Source organism: Etheostoma cragini, chromosome 12 (assembly GCF_013103735.1).
Source record: "Etheostoma cragini isolate CJK2018 chromosome 12, CSU_Ecrag_1.0, whole genome shotgun sequence".
Lineage (NCBI taxonomy): Eukaryota > Metazoa > Chordata > Actinopteri > Perciformes > Percidae > Etheostoma > Etheostoma cragini.
Genome location: NC_048418.1, coordinates 9848447 through 9864833, shown reverse-complemented (window position 1 = coordinate 9864833; position 16387 = coordinate 9848447). Strand labels below are relative to the sequence as shown.

Here is a 16387-nt window from a genome sequence, read left to right as displayed (position 1 = left end):
TTGTCTACTTGGAGAGATTTTTCCACACTGTTTCTACTGACGAAACTCACTAATACTTAGGTTATATCAGGTCACAGGCATTGTTGCCGATCAATGAGCAGGACTGCTCCTTTGCAATGTGATGAAGTACCTTGATTTGAAAGGTTTTTCATTCAGGCTGGCTCTGGGGACGTGGAATGTCACCTCTCTGTGGAGCGCTACCAGTTGGATCTGGTGGGGCTTATCTCTACACACAGTCTCTGTTCTGGAACCATACTTCTGGATAGGGGTTGGGCTCTCTTCTACCCCAGAGTTGTCCAGTTTGTGAGGCGCCGGGCGGGTCTGGGGATTCCCACAAGCCCCTGGCTGAGCGCCGCTATGTGGATGTTTACCCCGGTAAACGAGAGGATTGCCTCCCTACGCCTGCAGGTGGTGGTGGGGGGGAGACTTTGACTGTTTGTGCATATGCACCAAACAAGAGTTTGGAGTACTCAGCCTTGTTGGAGACCTTGAATGGAGTCCAGTATGGGGCTCCAGTGGGGGACTCCATAGTTCTGCTGGGAGATTACAACGCAAACATGGGCAATGATGGAGATACAAGAGAGGCATGATTGGGAGGAACGGCCTCCCTGTGTTAGTCATGGATTGTCTATAACAAACACAATGTTGAAGCATAGGTATACTCATAAGTGTACGTGGTACCAGAGCACCCTAGGCCAAAGGTCAATGATGATTTTATAATTGTTTCCTCTGATCTGAGGCCGTCAGCTGTCAACTGATCACCATCTGGTGGTGACTTGGGGCAGGATGTGGGGGAAGACTCTGGACAGACCTGGTAAGCCCAAATGAGTAGTGCGGGTAAATTGGGAACATCTGGAGGAGGCCCCTGTCTGACAGACACTTTTCGTGCATCCCTGTGGAGGCAGGGTGGCATTGAACCTGAGTGGACAATGTTCAAAGTTTCCATTGCTAAAGCTGCGGTTGAGAGCTGTGGTCTTAGGGTCTTAGGTGCTTCAAGGGGCAGTAACCCACAAACACCTTGGTGGAAACCGGTGGTTAGGGAAACCGTCCGACTTAAGAGTCATTCTGGGATATGTTATCCCAGAGGACTCCAGAGACAGTTGCAAGTGCCAAAGGGCCCGAAGGGCTATAGCCTCTGCCGTGAAAGAGGCAAAGCAGCGGTTGTGGGATAAGTTCAGAGAAGACATGGAGAAGGACTTTCGGTCTGCACCATAGTACTTCTGGAAAACAGCTCGCCACCTCAGGAGGGGTGAGCAGGGAACCATCCAAGCCGTGTACAGTAAGAATGGGACGTTGTTGACCTCAACTGAGGAGGTAATAGAGCGGTGGAAGGAGCATTTTGAGGAACTCCTAATTCCAGGTAACATGCCCTCTATTTTAGAAGCAGAGCTGGAGGATGATGGGGAACTGTTGTTCATTTTTGGCAGACCGCGGTGGAGTTGGTTCCCCTCTTCAAAAAGGGGGACCAGACAGTGGTGCCAATTACAGGGGTGTTACACTTCTTAGCCCCCCTGGTAAAGTCTACTCCAAGGTGCTGGAAAGGAGGGTTCGGCCAATAGTCAAACCTTGCGTTGAAGAAGAACAATGCAGATTCCGTCCTGGTCCTGGAACAACAGATCAGATCTTCACTCTCAAAAGGATCCTGGAGGGAGCCTGGGAGTATGCCCAACCGTCTACATGTGTTTTGTGGATCTGGAGAAGGTGTACGGCTGGGTCCCCCGGGAGATACTGTGGGAGGTGCTGCGGGAGTGTAGGGTAAGGGGACCCCTTCTTAGGGCCATCCAATCTCTGTATGATCAAAGCGAGAGCTGTGTCTGGGTTCTCGGCAGTAAGTCGGACTCGTTCCAGGTAAGGGTTGGCCTCCGCCAGAGCTGCACTTTGTCACCAATCCTGTTTGTAGTATTTATGGACAGGCTATCGAGGGGTAGTCGAGGTGGGGAGGTGTTGCAGTTTGGTGGGCTGGGGATCTCATCGCTACTTTTTGCAGATGATGTGGTCCTAATGGCATTGGCCAGTGACCTTCAGCACTCACTAGATCGGTTCGCAGCCCAGTGTGAAGCATCTCTAAATCTTAGGCCATGGTTCTCAGCAGGAAACCGATGGAGTGCCTTCTTCAGGTAGGGAATGAGTCCTTACCTCAAGTGAAGGAGTTTAAATACCTTGGGGTCTTGTTCACGAGTGAAGGGACAATGGAGTGGGAGATTTGAGAATCGGCGCGGCGGGTGCAGTATTACATCCAATTTATTGCACCGAAAAGAGAGCTCAGCCAGAAGGCAAAGCTCTTGATCTACCGGTCAGTTTTCTAACCTGACAACACCTATGGTCATGAAGGCTGGGTCATGACCAAAAGAACAAGATCCAGGGTTTCCTCAGGAGGGTGGCTGGAGTCTCCCTTAGAGATAAGGTGAGAAGCTCAGTCATAGAAGCCTCGGGGAAGAACCAGGACTAGGTGGAGGGATGCCCCCGCGATACCGGATAAGCGGACAAAGATGGATGGAAAAAAAGGCAGAAAGGCCAAAACGCATAGAAAAAGCTACGTAAAAAAAATACCTATGTACCTGTGGACAAAATTGAAAGCTAAATCTAATAATGTTTCTTAATTAAATTTTGTTATATCACAAAACATATCTAGTAGAAATGTAAAATGGGTTAAACAAGAAACTACATTTCCTCTACAACTAAAATGGTTGAAATTGGTGAATACCAATTTTGATAACTGATCAATAGTTCAAGTAATTTCGTAAGGAAAATGACTTCTCTGTGTTTATTTATCCAATACAAGCACACACACAAAACAGCAATATATGATCCATATGAATGTTTATATAAGAAACAAAATAATAAACTGAAAGCATTTTTCTTTCTGTTTCATCATTCAAACATGACCAGAAAGATGATTTTCTTTTATTTTTTCCCACAGGTCAGCTGAATGGGTGGTAAAGAGGACCCGACCCACGTGTCAGAGCACTGATTTCACTTTTCTTAGATGAATTTGATTAAGGGGAAAACAAATTGCTTTAAAAACTGGAACCACCTAAAATTCTGGTTGAACATTTAATTGGAGAGTTACTGATAATGATTAATTATATAACTTTGTAATTCAGATCTCACTCAGATCATTACAGTGAGATCATTAAGTTTTACTTCTCCAGTCTTCAGACACATACATCAAGTTTTGGTCGGGCCTCAGTGAAAGTTAAAGCACAGAAATTAAAGGCAAACTACAAGAAAGCCATAACAGTGAAGAAGAAAGTCCAGAAGAAGAAACCATAAAGGAAAGTTCAGTATTTTTGAAGAGGGTCGAATATTTTGACATTACCATTGTATCAGTCAGTGCTTTCGTCCTGAGAAAAAAGCAACATTTTAGTGATATTATAACGTAGTTGATAAGATTTTTCTATAACCACAGATTCCTTAAAGTTTATCTTCATAATAAGGAAAATCCAAGGCAAAGTCATAAATATTTTTGCATGATAAAACATGGGCCCCAGAGCAAATGAATGATGAAGCGATGAATCCAGTGCGTCTGTATATTTACCTCCATGCATCCAGACTGTCCTCTGTCTGAGTCGGCCTGCCTGCTGCTGTCTCTGCTGTGGCTGCTCTGTCCTCCAGCCTGCAGCCTCCTCTCCTCTCTAAAGCTCTGCTCCTGCAGCTTCTTATTTAGGATGCGGGCTGTGTTTTCAGCCAGCGTATAGCCCGGCGGGGCCGACAGGTCCTGTCGTATGCTCACCACCTCTGGGTTTCTGTCCCCCTGCGTCTCCACTATCAGCTGCACGGGGCTGGGGGAGCGCCCACGAGCAATCCGCAAGCACTCGGTCCTGGGGTCTGAGGCGAGAGCCCCGTGAGCAGGGCTGGGCTCGGTTGTGGAGGGAGGGGTAGGGCGAGAGCGACTGGGGGACTTGTTGAACTTCTGCATGGAGTCGTAGGCCACGGGGGTGTGGTCAATGATGTTGAAGAGGCTTGACAGGCCGTCGTTGATGGTGGTATGGACAGGGCTGTCGCGAGTGGTGGTGGAGCGGGCCCACGCTGACTCGCTGTTGCCTTTCTGCGGTGTGGTGGGGGTGGGAGCGCGGTTTGAAGTGGGTAGCTCAGCCTTGTTGGATGTGGACAGTTTGCGCTGAAGCTTGGGTGAGCCATACTTTGGCGAGCAGCAGGGTCGCTCAAACTTACTTTGGATGACAGGAGAGTACTGAACCTTCCTCAGGCTTCGTGACGGGGAAGAAATAGGCGTGCCTCCACCTTTCGGGGTGAGGCAGCGGTGGGGGCTGCTGGTCAGGTTCCTTAACAGGTCCGTTTGTAGACCCACACTGCTGGTCTGGGTGGTCTGAGTGCCTCGCGTGGTGAATCCGTTGGTCTGGCAGGCGGTGTCTCGGATAATGGGCCCTGGCGGTGAACGGATGGCGTTCCTCACAGAGATGGCCACCTCCTTCATGTCGTCACTCATGTTTCTGGAGAGCTGAAGCTCCAGAGAGGAAGTGTAGCCCACAGTGGGGCAGATAGGAGATTGGCTAGGAGAAGTCCTCAACCCCCCACCCTCCAGGATTCCACATGCCCACCTCCCACTGCTGAACACCTCATCTGACCCGCTTGCTCCCAATCCAGCTTCTCCTCCGCCCCTGGCTTTGGTCCCTTTGGCATACAGAAAGTCTGGGTCTTGGGAAATAGGGCACTCAGCTGTCCCAGATCTGGTGGGGCTGTGCAGCATGTGATGACCAAAGTGCTCCACTCCCACCCCTGCCTCCCCTGCTCCATTGCCCCTCAGCGGGGACTTGTGGCAGTGCTCAGGGCTGCTCAGGGTGCTGGTGGTCAGGGTGGCACTGGTGGTGAGGAACCAGGACGCTGGCTGGAATGGTTCAAGAACGAGCTCCCCACCCCGGGCCTCGGGGGTTTTTTCTGTCCACATGTTCCGAGCAGGATCCAGGCCAGAGGCAGATGAAGGGAAGTCCCAGCCCTTATTATTGAACTCCTCAATGTACTTGAGGTCATCTGGGGACAAAGGCGGGGTGACGTCATCTTGGCCCAGATCACCATGGCGAGTCTTGTCAGGGAGGAACGGCGAGCTGTCCATTAACCGCTGGAAGTCGCTCATGGAGCACACAGACTTAGCTCTGGACAGGACACACAAACACACAGTTCATTAACATTAACTTCAGTTGGGACAATGAAACCAAACATTACAAAAAAAACAATAATGATCTCATCTCCTTTATGTTTCCACTGCAGAAAACAAATTCTAAATAATGTATGCATGTAATTAAAAAAAAATAAAACCAGAAACCTTCACAGAAAAATCACCAGGGTGAAACCCCCTGTCACTTCAAGTAAGAGTTAATAGAATCAATGACGGGGATCGATGTGTATGTATGAGCAACAAAGATTCTGCAGGAGGCTGAATAATCTGCAGCCACTGAGACCAGTTCTTGGTGATGTATTTACTGTTGACATCAATTAAAAACACAGCTGCTGTTACAGAACAGTTTAAACACTCTGTGAACTCAGTTTGACTTAAAGCTTTTTCATGAAGTTACCTGAACAAACTTCCACCACCCATCTCGTCCTCTGGGGTCGAAGGATCAAGTTCTCTCTCCGAAATCTCATTCAGGGCCTGAAACACAATGGATACAATAGTTAAATCATGTGGAAAAGGGTTCAGTGTAAGATGATTAATAGGACATTTTTCATATGAAAACAGGGGAAACCTTATATAAAACAAAATTAAAACAAAGTATGATAGCGTTATGACACTATTTGAGCACCACTATCAGTTTATTGAGTTGTTTGACCTAATGATATTGTCTCCACAAATTCTGGACTAATAATGAATAATGTTGTATGTATGTATGTATGTATGTATGTATGTATGTATGTATGTATGTATGTATGTATGTATGTATGTATGTATGTATGTATGCTATCTACATTATTATTTTCTGTTTGATCAGATTTTCTGTTTTCATTTACATGTTCAAAATAAGTTTCAATCAATCAATCCATTAATCAAAAAGTCTATAAAATGTCACAAAACAGTGAAAAATGCCCATTATGTCCGGTACATAATGGTTCAAGAGCAATATATAACTTATAAAGCTCAAAGTGATGTATTCAAGTTGCTGCAGCTACTCTTATTTCGATCACACCCACACTTTCGTGCTGCTGTTCAACACTCCCTGTCTCCCTGGTGCAAACTGGTTTTATGGGATTTAAAGCACTACATTAAAGGTGAGTTTTCTTGTTGCGGCTGATGTATGAGTTACCTCCTTCATGCAGGGGAACCTCTTCTCCCCCTCCAGTCTGGAGGGTGGAGGGACCTCCAGGCTGCCGAAGGGGTCCAGGGACAGTGCGTCCAGGAACAGGTTCTCCGTTGGGCCTTTCAGCCTCAGTGAAGCCCCATGCTCCTCCAGCATTGCATCAGAATCAGAGTGGGAGCGCATGGGGGGTGCAGGGATAGGGGTGGACGTACAGGGGGAGCGTGGCGACCGGGGGGCCTTGCAGGGACTATCTTGAGGAGAGAAAACACCTCTGTGGTCCGAGCCACCATCTTTGATGTCAATGCCTTCACCTCGCCGGCTGTTCATCTCTCTCTGCATCTGCACGAAGAATACAAAAAGATATGAGGGGATTTGTCAGAGAATTTAATTTACAGTTTAAGTTTACGTGTCTATTTTTATTATTTAAATTGTTTACACTTAAAGATGTCAATAAATATTTTTTTTGTTTTTTAATGGGTGTAAACATTACAGGCTGACTGATACAGCATTTACAGTATGTAGCCATTACTGATAGATATTCAATAACAATAAAATTCTGACAACATTGCTTGTGCATTGCTGAATGATGCATCTCTGCTTCCTGCTCTGCGTCTTTACAATCATCATCATGCATCAGCAGTTGTTTTTGCTGTTTTCAGAGTTTGTTATTTTTCCACTCCCTGCTGTATATTTTAAGACTCTCACACTTATATCATATTAACCAGCTATTGTTTCTTTGTCCTACCTTGAACATCACACACAAGTGAGGTGAGACCCTGCAGTTGGTCTAATTAAATCTCACAAAGGATATCAATTATTCAGTTATTCCGAGTATTTATTTTATCTAGCCATGACTATTCTAAAGTACCAAACAATAGAGAAGATAATTGCCTTGGGTGCTTTGCCTCACACACACACACACACACACACACACACACACACACACACACAGCAATGCAAGCAAAGTCTTCAGATCTTAAAGCTGTGGTGGGTTTTTCTAGTTTGAGCAGCTACTTAATAGACCCTGTGGTGATTGTCTGTTGATTAATTATCTACTGACTGACTAATCAAGTATCTATGAACCTGACTTGACTTTAACTCTTTCTCTCTTTTTTCTTTCTCTATCTCTTATATGTTCAACCCTGTCCTTCCTTCTCTTCTCTTTTCTACTAAAACTCTCTTCACTTTTCTCTGTCTCTTCCCAACTCCCCCTCTCTCTCTCACCCTTTCCATCTTGCGCTGGAGCTCCCTCATGTTGCAGTCCCACTCCTTCCGCTCTTGGTCAAAGCGCTCCAGCAGGTCGCCCCTCTCGCGGCTCCACCTCTTTTCTCCATGCTGCAGTTTCCAGCGCAGGTCTAGGGAGGTGCTGTGGCTGTCGGCCAGCAGACGCCGGTGCTCCTCACGTTCCAGTTTTATGGCCCACTCGGGGTCTTTGGCAGGTTCCCCTTCATCACCTCTCTCTGATTCACCTCGCACCTCGCCTTGAGCCTTCTCCTCCAACTGGTTAAAAAGCAAAGATACAGGGATGTTGGATTGATTAGTCATTGTCAAGTCGTTATTATGCTGTAGTTTGAAGGCCCGACCAACCCAAAAATCTAAAACAATAAAACAACAATAACAAATACTTGTATTTGCCCTGTTTTTGTTTTGCCCTCCCAATGGATCAGTGTGTTTTTTAAAGCAGTGAGATGAATCATTCTTCAAAGTTTTGTACAAATCCAAACAATAGTGTCTGAGATATTGTACATACGACATACGAACAAACAATCTTTTGCTTTTTACTTTTTGATACTTTAATCTATTTTATTAAACTCTATTGAGTTTAATAAATAAAAAATGATTAATAAACACTGAAAACAGAAATGTTCCAGTGCTCACACAGCTACTAAATAATAAATGAGTGTCAAAGCAGGTTAAAAAATGACAAAAATTTCTCTATCTTATTATTCTGTGTGGCTTCCTCATAATACCAAGATCCTGATAACAAGCTATTGAGGAAATGGCTCACTTGGACTGTTTATTTGGACATACAGCCAAATTAAGACCGACTGCAACTAGTCCAGCCTGCAGCGGGGGTTTAAAAGGTTTAACCTGCTTCAATTTTTGCTGCAACACAACATCAGCTGCACTGCACTGCGTTGGCCAATCAAATACATGCAAGCACACACTCCTGGCAGATCAACTTCTAATCAGAATGGCATTTTTCTACTATTAGCAATTGTAGTGACAAAAGATAAAATAAATGCTGTTGTAATAGGTTTCCAGAGTTGTAAAATCCTGTCTTAAAATGTTAAACCATAATGTGCACAATTTTTCCTATTCAAAAAGAAAAACACAATGAGATTAGGAACATGTATCATAAGTTACATGTTTGGTAGCCGACAGAGACACACAGTTGAAACTTGAGTGTGGGCTGCCCTCCGAAATGTATATTTTAAACCACTCACTAGTGGAAGGACATGAACCTAGAATTTAGATGCACTGCAGAAATCTTCAAAGCTGTAGAGCGACAGAGAGAACTCTGGAAGAACAGAGTGTTGTAATCTTCAGACGGGCTTTGATCCCTCAACATAATGGTACATACCAGAGTCTGCAGTACTGGAGCTGTGTGAAGAGCAAGTCAAGGATGCCTTGAAACACGCTTACATAACTCCCATTCACAAATGTTTTGTCTTGTGTAGTTTAGTGCTTGGACACTGTCTGATTACATACTGGAGAGGATGACATGTACAGTAATAGCTGTTGACTCAACGCTAAGAGCCAAGATGTTAGACAATATAAATATAGACAGTTATTTAAGAGGCTTGACACGGTCCCAGTGACCAAACCAGAGTATGAAACGTGAGCCAGCCTTATATTAATATCTCAAAACATAATCTTATACATTTTATACATATAAATACACTGGTGAGGGTCTGTCATTTTAATTTCTGCTCTGCTGGGCTATGTAATAATTATGATTAAACACAGCTGTGTAGGGGCATATTTCTTCTAAGTCTTAATCAGGAGAAAGCACAGTGGAGCAAGAAAGGAACTGGTGTTAGCAGAAGAAAACTCAAGTAAATTAGTTCCTGTTAAGGCCCTCATCGACCTCTGCTCTAGGAAAGGATATGAAACATGTTAAAGCTGTTCAGATTAAGAGCGTGAGAGTTAAAAAGATAATCTCACTCCTATAAAACTGCTTAATTGGGTCCCGAAGCTGCAGTTGACTTTTTATCAGATAAAGCTGGGAAAAGACATTGCTCTGCCATTGTGGGTTTGAAATTTGATGTTCCAATACTGTCACTCGGAAACAATATGCTGAAATTGATTGCAAGCAATTTTTTGGACATTGTTGGCCACCTGTCCTGATTTTGCTCTGCCTCTCAAAGGGAAAGAAAATCTCAAGTTGAAATCAGACACAGTGGACTGTGAGGCTCCAACTGTACAACAAAACATTGTGGATTCAATAACCCTCTCTGCTACACTGTTGTACCTTTCCTACAAATGCAGTTACCCTTACTGCAAACAGAGTATTGATCTTTTTGTCTATCATGAAATTCAAACACAACCCAAATAGCATGTGCTCGGTAGAATTGTCAGGATACTAAGCGTTTACAGATAAGTCCATAGCAGTGAAGGAAGTATACAAAAGATTTGTTGATTTTTACTTGTTCCTGCTTTGCCATGAGTGGGATGTTTACTGTCACCTCGCTGCTTATTAAATGCCCCGCTAGTTTTCTACACCAGATTGTGTCCTGTGCCTTTAAGGTGGGTGCTGAGACGCCATCTGTACCTGTGCAAACTGGCACTTCATCTCTGCCCACTTGACCTCCCAGGCGGCTTTGTCATTGGCGTAGGACTGCTGCAGTTGGCATCGCCGCATCTCCTCCTCCCGCAGCTCGTCTCGAAACTCTTCCAGCAGCGTCCGCAGGGCCTGCAGCACTTGCCGGTTCTCCCCAAACTGTCCAGAGAGGATTCAGACAAAACATTAATTTAGAAAAAGGTTAAACCAACTCACTCAGACACACATGAACATGGCATGTTCAGCAAGTTCTGTCGTTATTTTGATGGGCTTGTCTTATTTCTTTTATTAAGTTTATTTTTTGGTCATTTTCCGCATTTATTGACAGGACATCTGAAGACATGAAAAGGGAGAGAGAGGCAGCAAAGGGCTTCAGGTCAGAGTCAAACTCGGACCAATGCGTTGAGGAGTAAACCTCTACTTATAGGCGCCCGCTTTACTAACCGGGGCGTCCCGTGTCTCTTGTTTTTATCCGTGTCTTCTGTTTCTCTTTAGCTCTTTGGGACAAATCTGCTTCATACATGCTATATAAATCATTTTGACTCAAACCTCTCCATCTCTCTAATCTTCTTTTTTATCCTTGTTCTTTCTCATCTATCATTCCTTGCCAAACCGCACCATTCAAACCGCACCTTGGACTTTGGACGAATACAGATTCATTTTAGTCCAATTATGATACAGGGTTTGAGACAGTTAAGAGAAAAGCATGTTTTCCTGCTCAGAGAAGTGTGTGGAGCTGTTTTCTAGTGGTCCTGCTGTGGAGAGTCTTCCGGTCTTGCCAGGAGGCAAAGAAGCACAAAAGAGTCTGTGAGTTAAAAATCACATAACTACAGCGCTGCCGGCTCTGCCAGCCTCGGGTGGGAACTCGACATGAGCTCAGGTGCTAAAAGGCCAGTGCACTTCAATCCAGTATGACAAGAAAAAATGTGGAATTTGAATCAATAATTTTTCAAGCAACAGTATTTTAACATATATGCAAATGTGTTGAATTCCCTATACTAAATGTGATAAAATAACGACCACTGTGAAAAAAAACATCTGATTTACAGTGTTTACAGTGTGTATACATACTTAAACACCGTGAGCACCAGAGGGACTGAATCTGAATTTTTACCTTACCAAGCTGCCAAACTTCGTAAATCATGTCCAAGTCTTTACTTAAAACTTTCAATGACCTCTGAGTGGCTTAACATTATATTTTCTCACTCCGGCTGCAGGAATTATCATCTGCTCTGCTGTAGTAGCCATGTGTGCAAATGCTTACTAAAGCAAGTCTGCATTTCTGCTCTCATACATAAAGTATAATATAGTCTCCTAAGTGTGCTTGTTAAAAAACTGCTCACAGAGTAAAGCAACAATGTCAGATCACTGTACAAAACATTTTTTTGATGTTATGGAAAAATCAAAACAGAGAGACAAAGTAGAGCACTTAGGGATCTGCTTAATAATGTATCCAACCCAAAATGCTTACGTACTTTCTTTAGTTTTACAGAGGGGCAAAGTGGTTGCTAGACATACTGAAAGCAAATCTCAACACACGCTATGTCTGTGTGAAATTTCCTCGGAAACATTTGACAGCCTGAAGATCAGCGCTCCTTCTGTCCTCTTTGCATTTAACTGAGAATCAATGTTTTTGTTTGAACAATAAGCATAAAACTGGGTGTACACAAAATCGACTTTAACTAGGCCAAAATGCTCATCTGCATACTGTGCCAAACCGGCTGCCAACCATTCATTTGAACACAATCAACATGAGAGAGAAATAATTAAAGGCCGAGCTAAATGCCCAAACTAACTCAATACCCCAACTCGTTCATTTCTTTGCACTACAACTTTACAGTTATATTGTTTATTTATGTATTCATATGTGTATATTTGCAACTGTATATTATATTTTTTGTAAAATCCTAATCAGCCGAAGATCTAGGCTTTATCCCACGTGTCCCACATATCTCGGGTCACTGGATTAGCCAGATATTTCAAAATGTAATTACAGATTTGTGTGACGTTTTGGGGTAATGTCATCAGTCAGTCTGTACCATCTCCGCTGTAGCTGTATTCTATTTTACACAATATGCTAAGGTTAATATGAATGTATTCGTCAGAAAGCTTCTAGATCACAGCATGGCTCATGAACCTAAACATTTACGGATGTTAGAAAGAGTCACTGGAGTTTTTTTTTTTCAATTTGTAAGTACGTGAGTACCTGTCTTTGATGCCGCAGGTGTCGATCAGGTGACATCAGGGGGATGATGGGCCCCGGGTCGGGGACGTCCCCCGGGGTTTGTGGTAAACACAGTTTGTCGTCTTGATCCGACTCCCCCTCCGCCTGCTCCATTATCACTCCCAACTCTGGGATTCCCTCCAACTTCTCAAACTGGAACAGATGACATGGCCATGAATAGCCTGTGTTTTAATTCATGCACTCATGTTTTCTACACCAACACATTCTGTTTTTAGGCTCACAGGCCCTGAGTCCCAGCATGCAATGGGAAGAAGGCAGATAAAACTAGTCCATCACAGGGCTAATACACACAATCAACCTGTCACATTTACAATCATACAAGTACAGTCATGCATCTATTTAGGTATGGTTTCTTTGAATTAAAGGAACCCACTGTTAGGTCTTGGTGCAAAGATATTTTTTAGTTTTTGCAACTGGATACTAAATAAATAATGGTAAGTTAAATTCTATTTATTTTATAGATACTGGTAAGCCACACATAATTGACAAGGTAATAGTTTGCAGAGATGGGAATGATTGGAAAAGTTGGATCACCTGCCTTCTTTGGCTGATTTTACTTATTATTTAAATTTGTGTAACTTTTAATGTCATCAAAGAGTTCATTTTTACTTTAATTGAACTGTGTAAAAAGAGCGGTATGCCAACAGAGCTCTTACAGAGCTCCATGCAAAAGGGAACCAACCCCCTAAACGGCTCCAAGGGCACCGTACCATGGCTAATCCTGCGCTATCCCCCTGAATTGCATGTGTGTTTATTAAGAGGAGTTAGCAAAAGATGCATTTCATCTGCCAATTAAATGTAACTTGTGGATTGTATGGATTTGAAAGTGTTCAGAGAGTATAAATAAAGGTTGAACAAATGAAAGTAAACTTGTTCTCTGCAGCTTTTCACCTTTTGTGTGTATGTGTTTTTCAGCAAAATAGTAGACTTAAGTGCATAAAAGATTTAGAAAGTCGAGATGGACTATAACACAGCGGGACAATTGCATACTGATCAGGAAGCAGCAACAAACTTTGAGTCCATGAAAGGACATTGGAACTGGGCCATTCTTTCTCATTTTTACCTAGTTTATAAAACTGAGAGGCATCGTTTTAAAGGTCCCATGGCATGAAAATTTCAATTTATGAGATTTTTTAAAATTAATATGAGTTCCCCCAGCCTGCCTTTGGTCCCCCAGTGGCTAGAAACGGCGATAGGTGTAAACCGAGCCTTGGGTATCCTGCTCTGCCTTTGAGAAAATGAAAGCTCAGATGGGCTGAGCTGGAATCTTCCCCGTATGACGTCATAAGGGGAAAAGTCCCCTTTCTCTACTTTACCCACCCATGAGAGAGAGACATCATGGCTTTCAACTGAGCAAAGTAGCAGTTGTTCAAGGCCACACACCCACCGTGCACCTTGCCCCCCCTCCCCCCTCTCCTCCTCAAAAACTACAGACTCAGAAATGGCACATACTAAGGAAAGCTCATTGTGGGACTGGCTCTAGTGGCTGTAATTCTGCACCAAGGCTGAATTTGGGGAAAGAGACTTCAGATATGGCAGTAAGGGACCACTAAGGTCTACATAAAAAAATCCAAAGAGCACCATGTCCATGGACTTTTAATTTGACTGTTTCTAAATGTGAGCACTGTGAAGCGCTTTGAAACTGTAATGTGATTAAGGGATTTAAAAAATAAACGTGAGAAAATGTTCTATTTGGATTCAACGTCATGTCAAGGGCAAGTGGTAAACATCACGCAGGGAACACGTGGGCTCCTCACTGCTGCATCATCTGTAGATGCAAATTACGTTTCATGACAACATTATCATGAATAAACTGATGAGAATTGAGAAAAATAAATTTATTTGAAACAAAGTATTATAGAAATTACATAAAAAGTGCAAAACCCAAGATAAAAGAAAAAAGTATATTTCACAAAAAAGCAAAGGGTTATGTGCATGTACTGGTTTTACTGTAAAGTGTCTTTGAGTAACATGTAAAGTGCTACATAAATAAACTGTATTATTGTTGTTATTGTTATTGTTATTATTATTATTATTATTATTATTATTATTATTATTATTATGGTTAGGACAACAACATAAGTAGTTTGTTTGGTATTGTAATGGGAAAATTACATTTGAGCATGATTTCATATGGCCTTCTGTACTATGCATGTGTTGATTATTCATATAATTATTCACAAAGCTTTGCAGGGCGTATGACTTTTGAATCTCTCGTTGTGTGTCCTCCCTGGAGGAGAAGACTGTTTGTCTTTGCAATTTACCTCCAAGGACAAATGCAACAAACTCTAACAGAAACAGTTGTCCAGAGCTCTGTTTATCATAGCAGGTCCTAGATCAAGACCATAGCCTATCCAAAGACACAAGTTGTTCTTTTCCAGCTAAGACAGGACGACCAGTGGAGAACTTTGAAAAAAAAGAGTAGATTCAAAAAGACCTAACAAGTCCAACTTCTCTGCCTGGGAAGATTAATTGTTATACTAAGATTAGACTGTTTTCCAAACAAGGTATTCTTTTCTCTGGTGGCACGGGATATAAGGCAGGATATCACTGATGTACGGTTGCAAGACGCTTATTTTGTTTTAACAAAGTCTCACTTCCAACAAATTCCTCTCTCGCTGTACAAGAAACTTCCATAACAGTATGAACAGGTGGAACTAGGTGGGTAGTGTCACAGTCAACCGACAATTCAAGGAAAAAGACTTCACAGTGCCGGCGAGTTTAATCAACTGGAAACAAAAAGTGAAGCATCGACCACTGAACCAACAACCTGAACAACAAATGAAGTCGCTCAATCAGCCTGGTAACCAATTAACCAGACTATTAATCAGTCCTGCACCCTGGGGGGAAGTACAGGACTGGGTGTGGTTCAGGATGCATCACTTCTATGTTGCCAGTTTTAACATCTCATTCCTAATGACCGAATCAAACCACAACCTGATATGCTTTATTGCTTCCAGGATTTTAGGATTGTTCTGCACCATCGACTGTATTTGCAAAATGTTTGGTTTTAAAAGCAATAACTTTAATTATATGTCACCCATGTACTTGGGACTCAGACATTTGACACAATATCTAAAAGCCATTAGTACAATTCTTAAGCAAAAGAGTCCCCAACGTATCCATTGAAACCATGGACTACACTACCTCTAATGTACAACTTTCAAATTTACTCACCAGAATCAGCTGCAACAACTTAAATTCAAATGAAGCTTTGGCAATTTCTTCCCTCCCATTCTCTTTATCATATCTGCTTCACCAAACTATCAGAGCTCTTCTCAATCACAAATTCTTACATCATCATATCTGTCTGCGTTTCTTAAAGCAACACAGACAGAAGTTGATTGGCCAGTTTAGTTAAAGGCATCATCTTTTCTGTTATTCCCTCTTTCCCACTGGCCATTGAACAGCCCACCATGATCTTTAGATCATTCTAAGTGAGTCCACTAAGAGGTTTTATTTTCAACCACCGGGCTTTACTCTATTACCACCAGCATGGATACTATCTTACTTCTTGTCTTCATGTTACACACATGCATATCTTGTCAAACCTCTGGCTCACCTCTGGGTGTACTCTCTCCTCTCCAGGGTCGTCTTTGCGACCAAGCCTCCAGTGCATGAGGATCCACCTGAGCTTCATGTAGAAGAAGATGGTGTTGCGTCGAAAGAGGCGGACCTCTTGTTGCAGCGTGGCTCTCTCCTGAGGCCAGGGCACCTCATGAGTCTGAAGTCCCTGCAGCTCCAGACCTCCCCGCATGGCATCCAAACGCAGACGCTCATCTTCCTGCTGCAGATGGGAACAGGAGAAAGATGTGATTCACATAGTCAGTAAAAGGTTTAATTAAAAACTGCCATATTTAATTGTTAAAGGTACAATGGCATGACAATTTCACTTTTTGATTTTTTTTAACATTAATTTGAGTTATCCCAGTCTGCCTATGGTCCCCCAGTGGCTAGAAATGGCCAATAGAATAGCCCTTGGTATCTTGCTCTGCCTTTGAGAAAATAAAAGATCAGATGGGCTAATCTGGAATCTGGTCCCTTATGAGGTCATAAGGAGCAAGGTTACCTCCCCTTTCTATGCTTTGACCACCCAGAGAATTTGGC

General features: G+C 43.1%; 1 protein-coding gene across 1 annotated transcript in view; it reads right to left on the bottom strand.

The window, feature by feature from the left end:
• The window catches only part of LOC117954854 (microtubule cross-linking factor 1), a 66005-nt gene that overhangs the window by 6556 nt on the left and 43062 nt on the right, over nt 1-16387 (bottom strand). The window contains exons 8-14 of the mRNA XM_034888884.1: nt 15843-16067; nt 12242-12412; nt 10027-10194; nt 7476-7751; nt 6258-6590; nt 5532-5608; nt 3539-5111 (exon numbers count right to left, since the gene is read on the bottom strand). Coding sequence (XP_034744775.1) covers nt 3539-5111; nt 5532-5608; nt 6258-6590; nt 7476-7751; nt 10027-10194; nt 12242-12412; nt 15843-16067 — 2823 coding nt within the window. The remainder of the gene's footprint in view (nt 1-3538; nt 5112-5531; nt 5609-6257; nt 6591-7475; nt 7752-10026; nt 10195-12241; nt 12413-15842; nt 16068-16387) is intronic.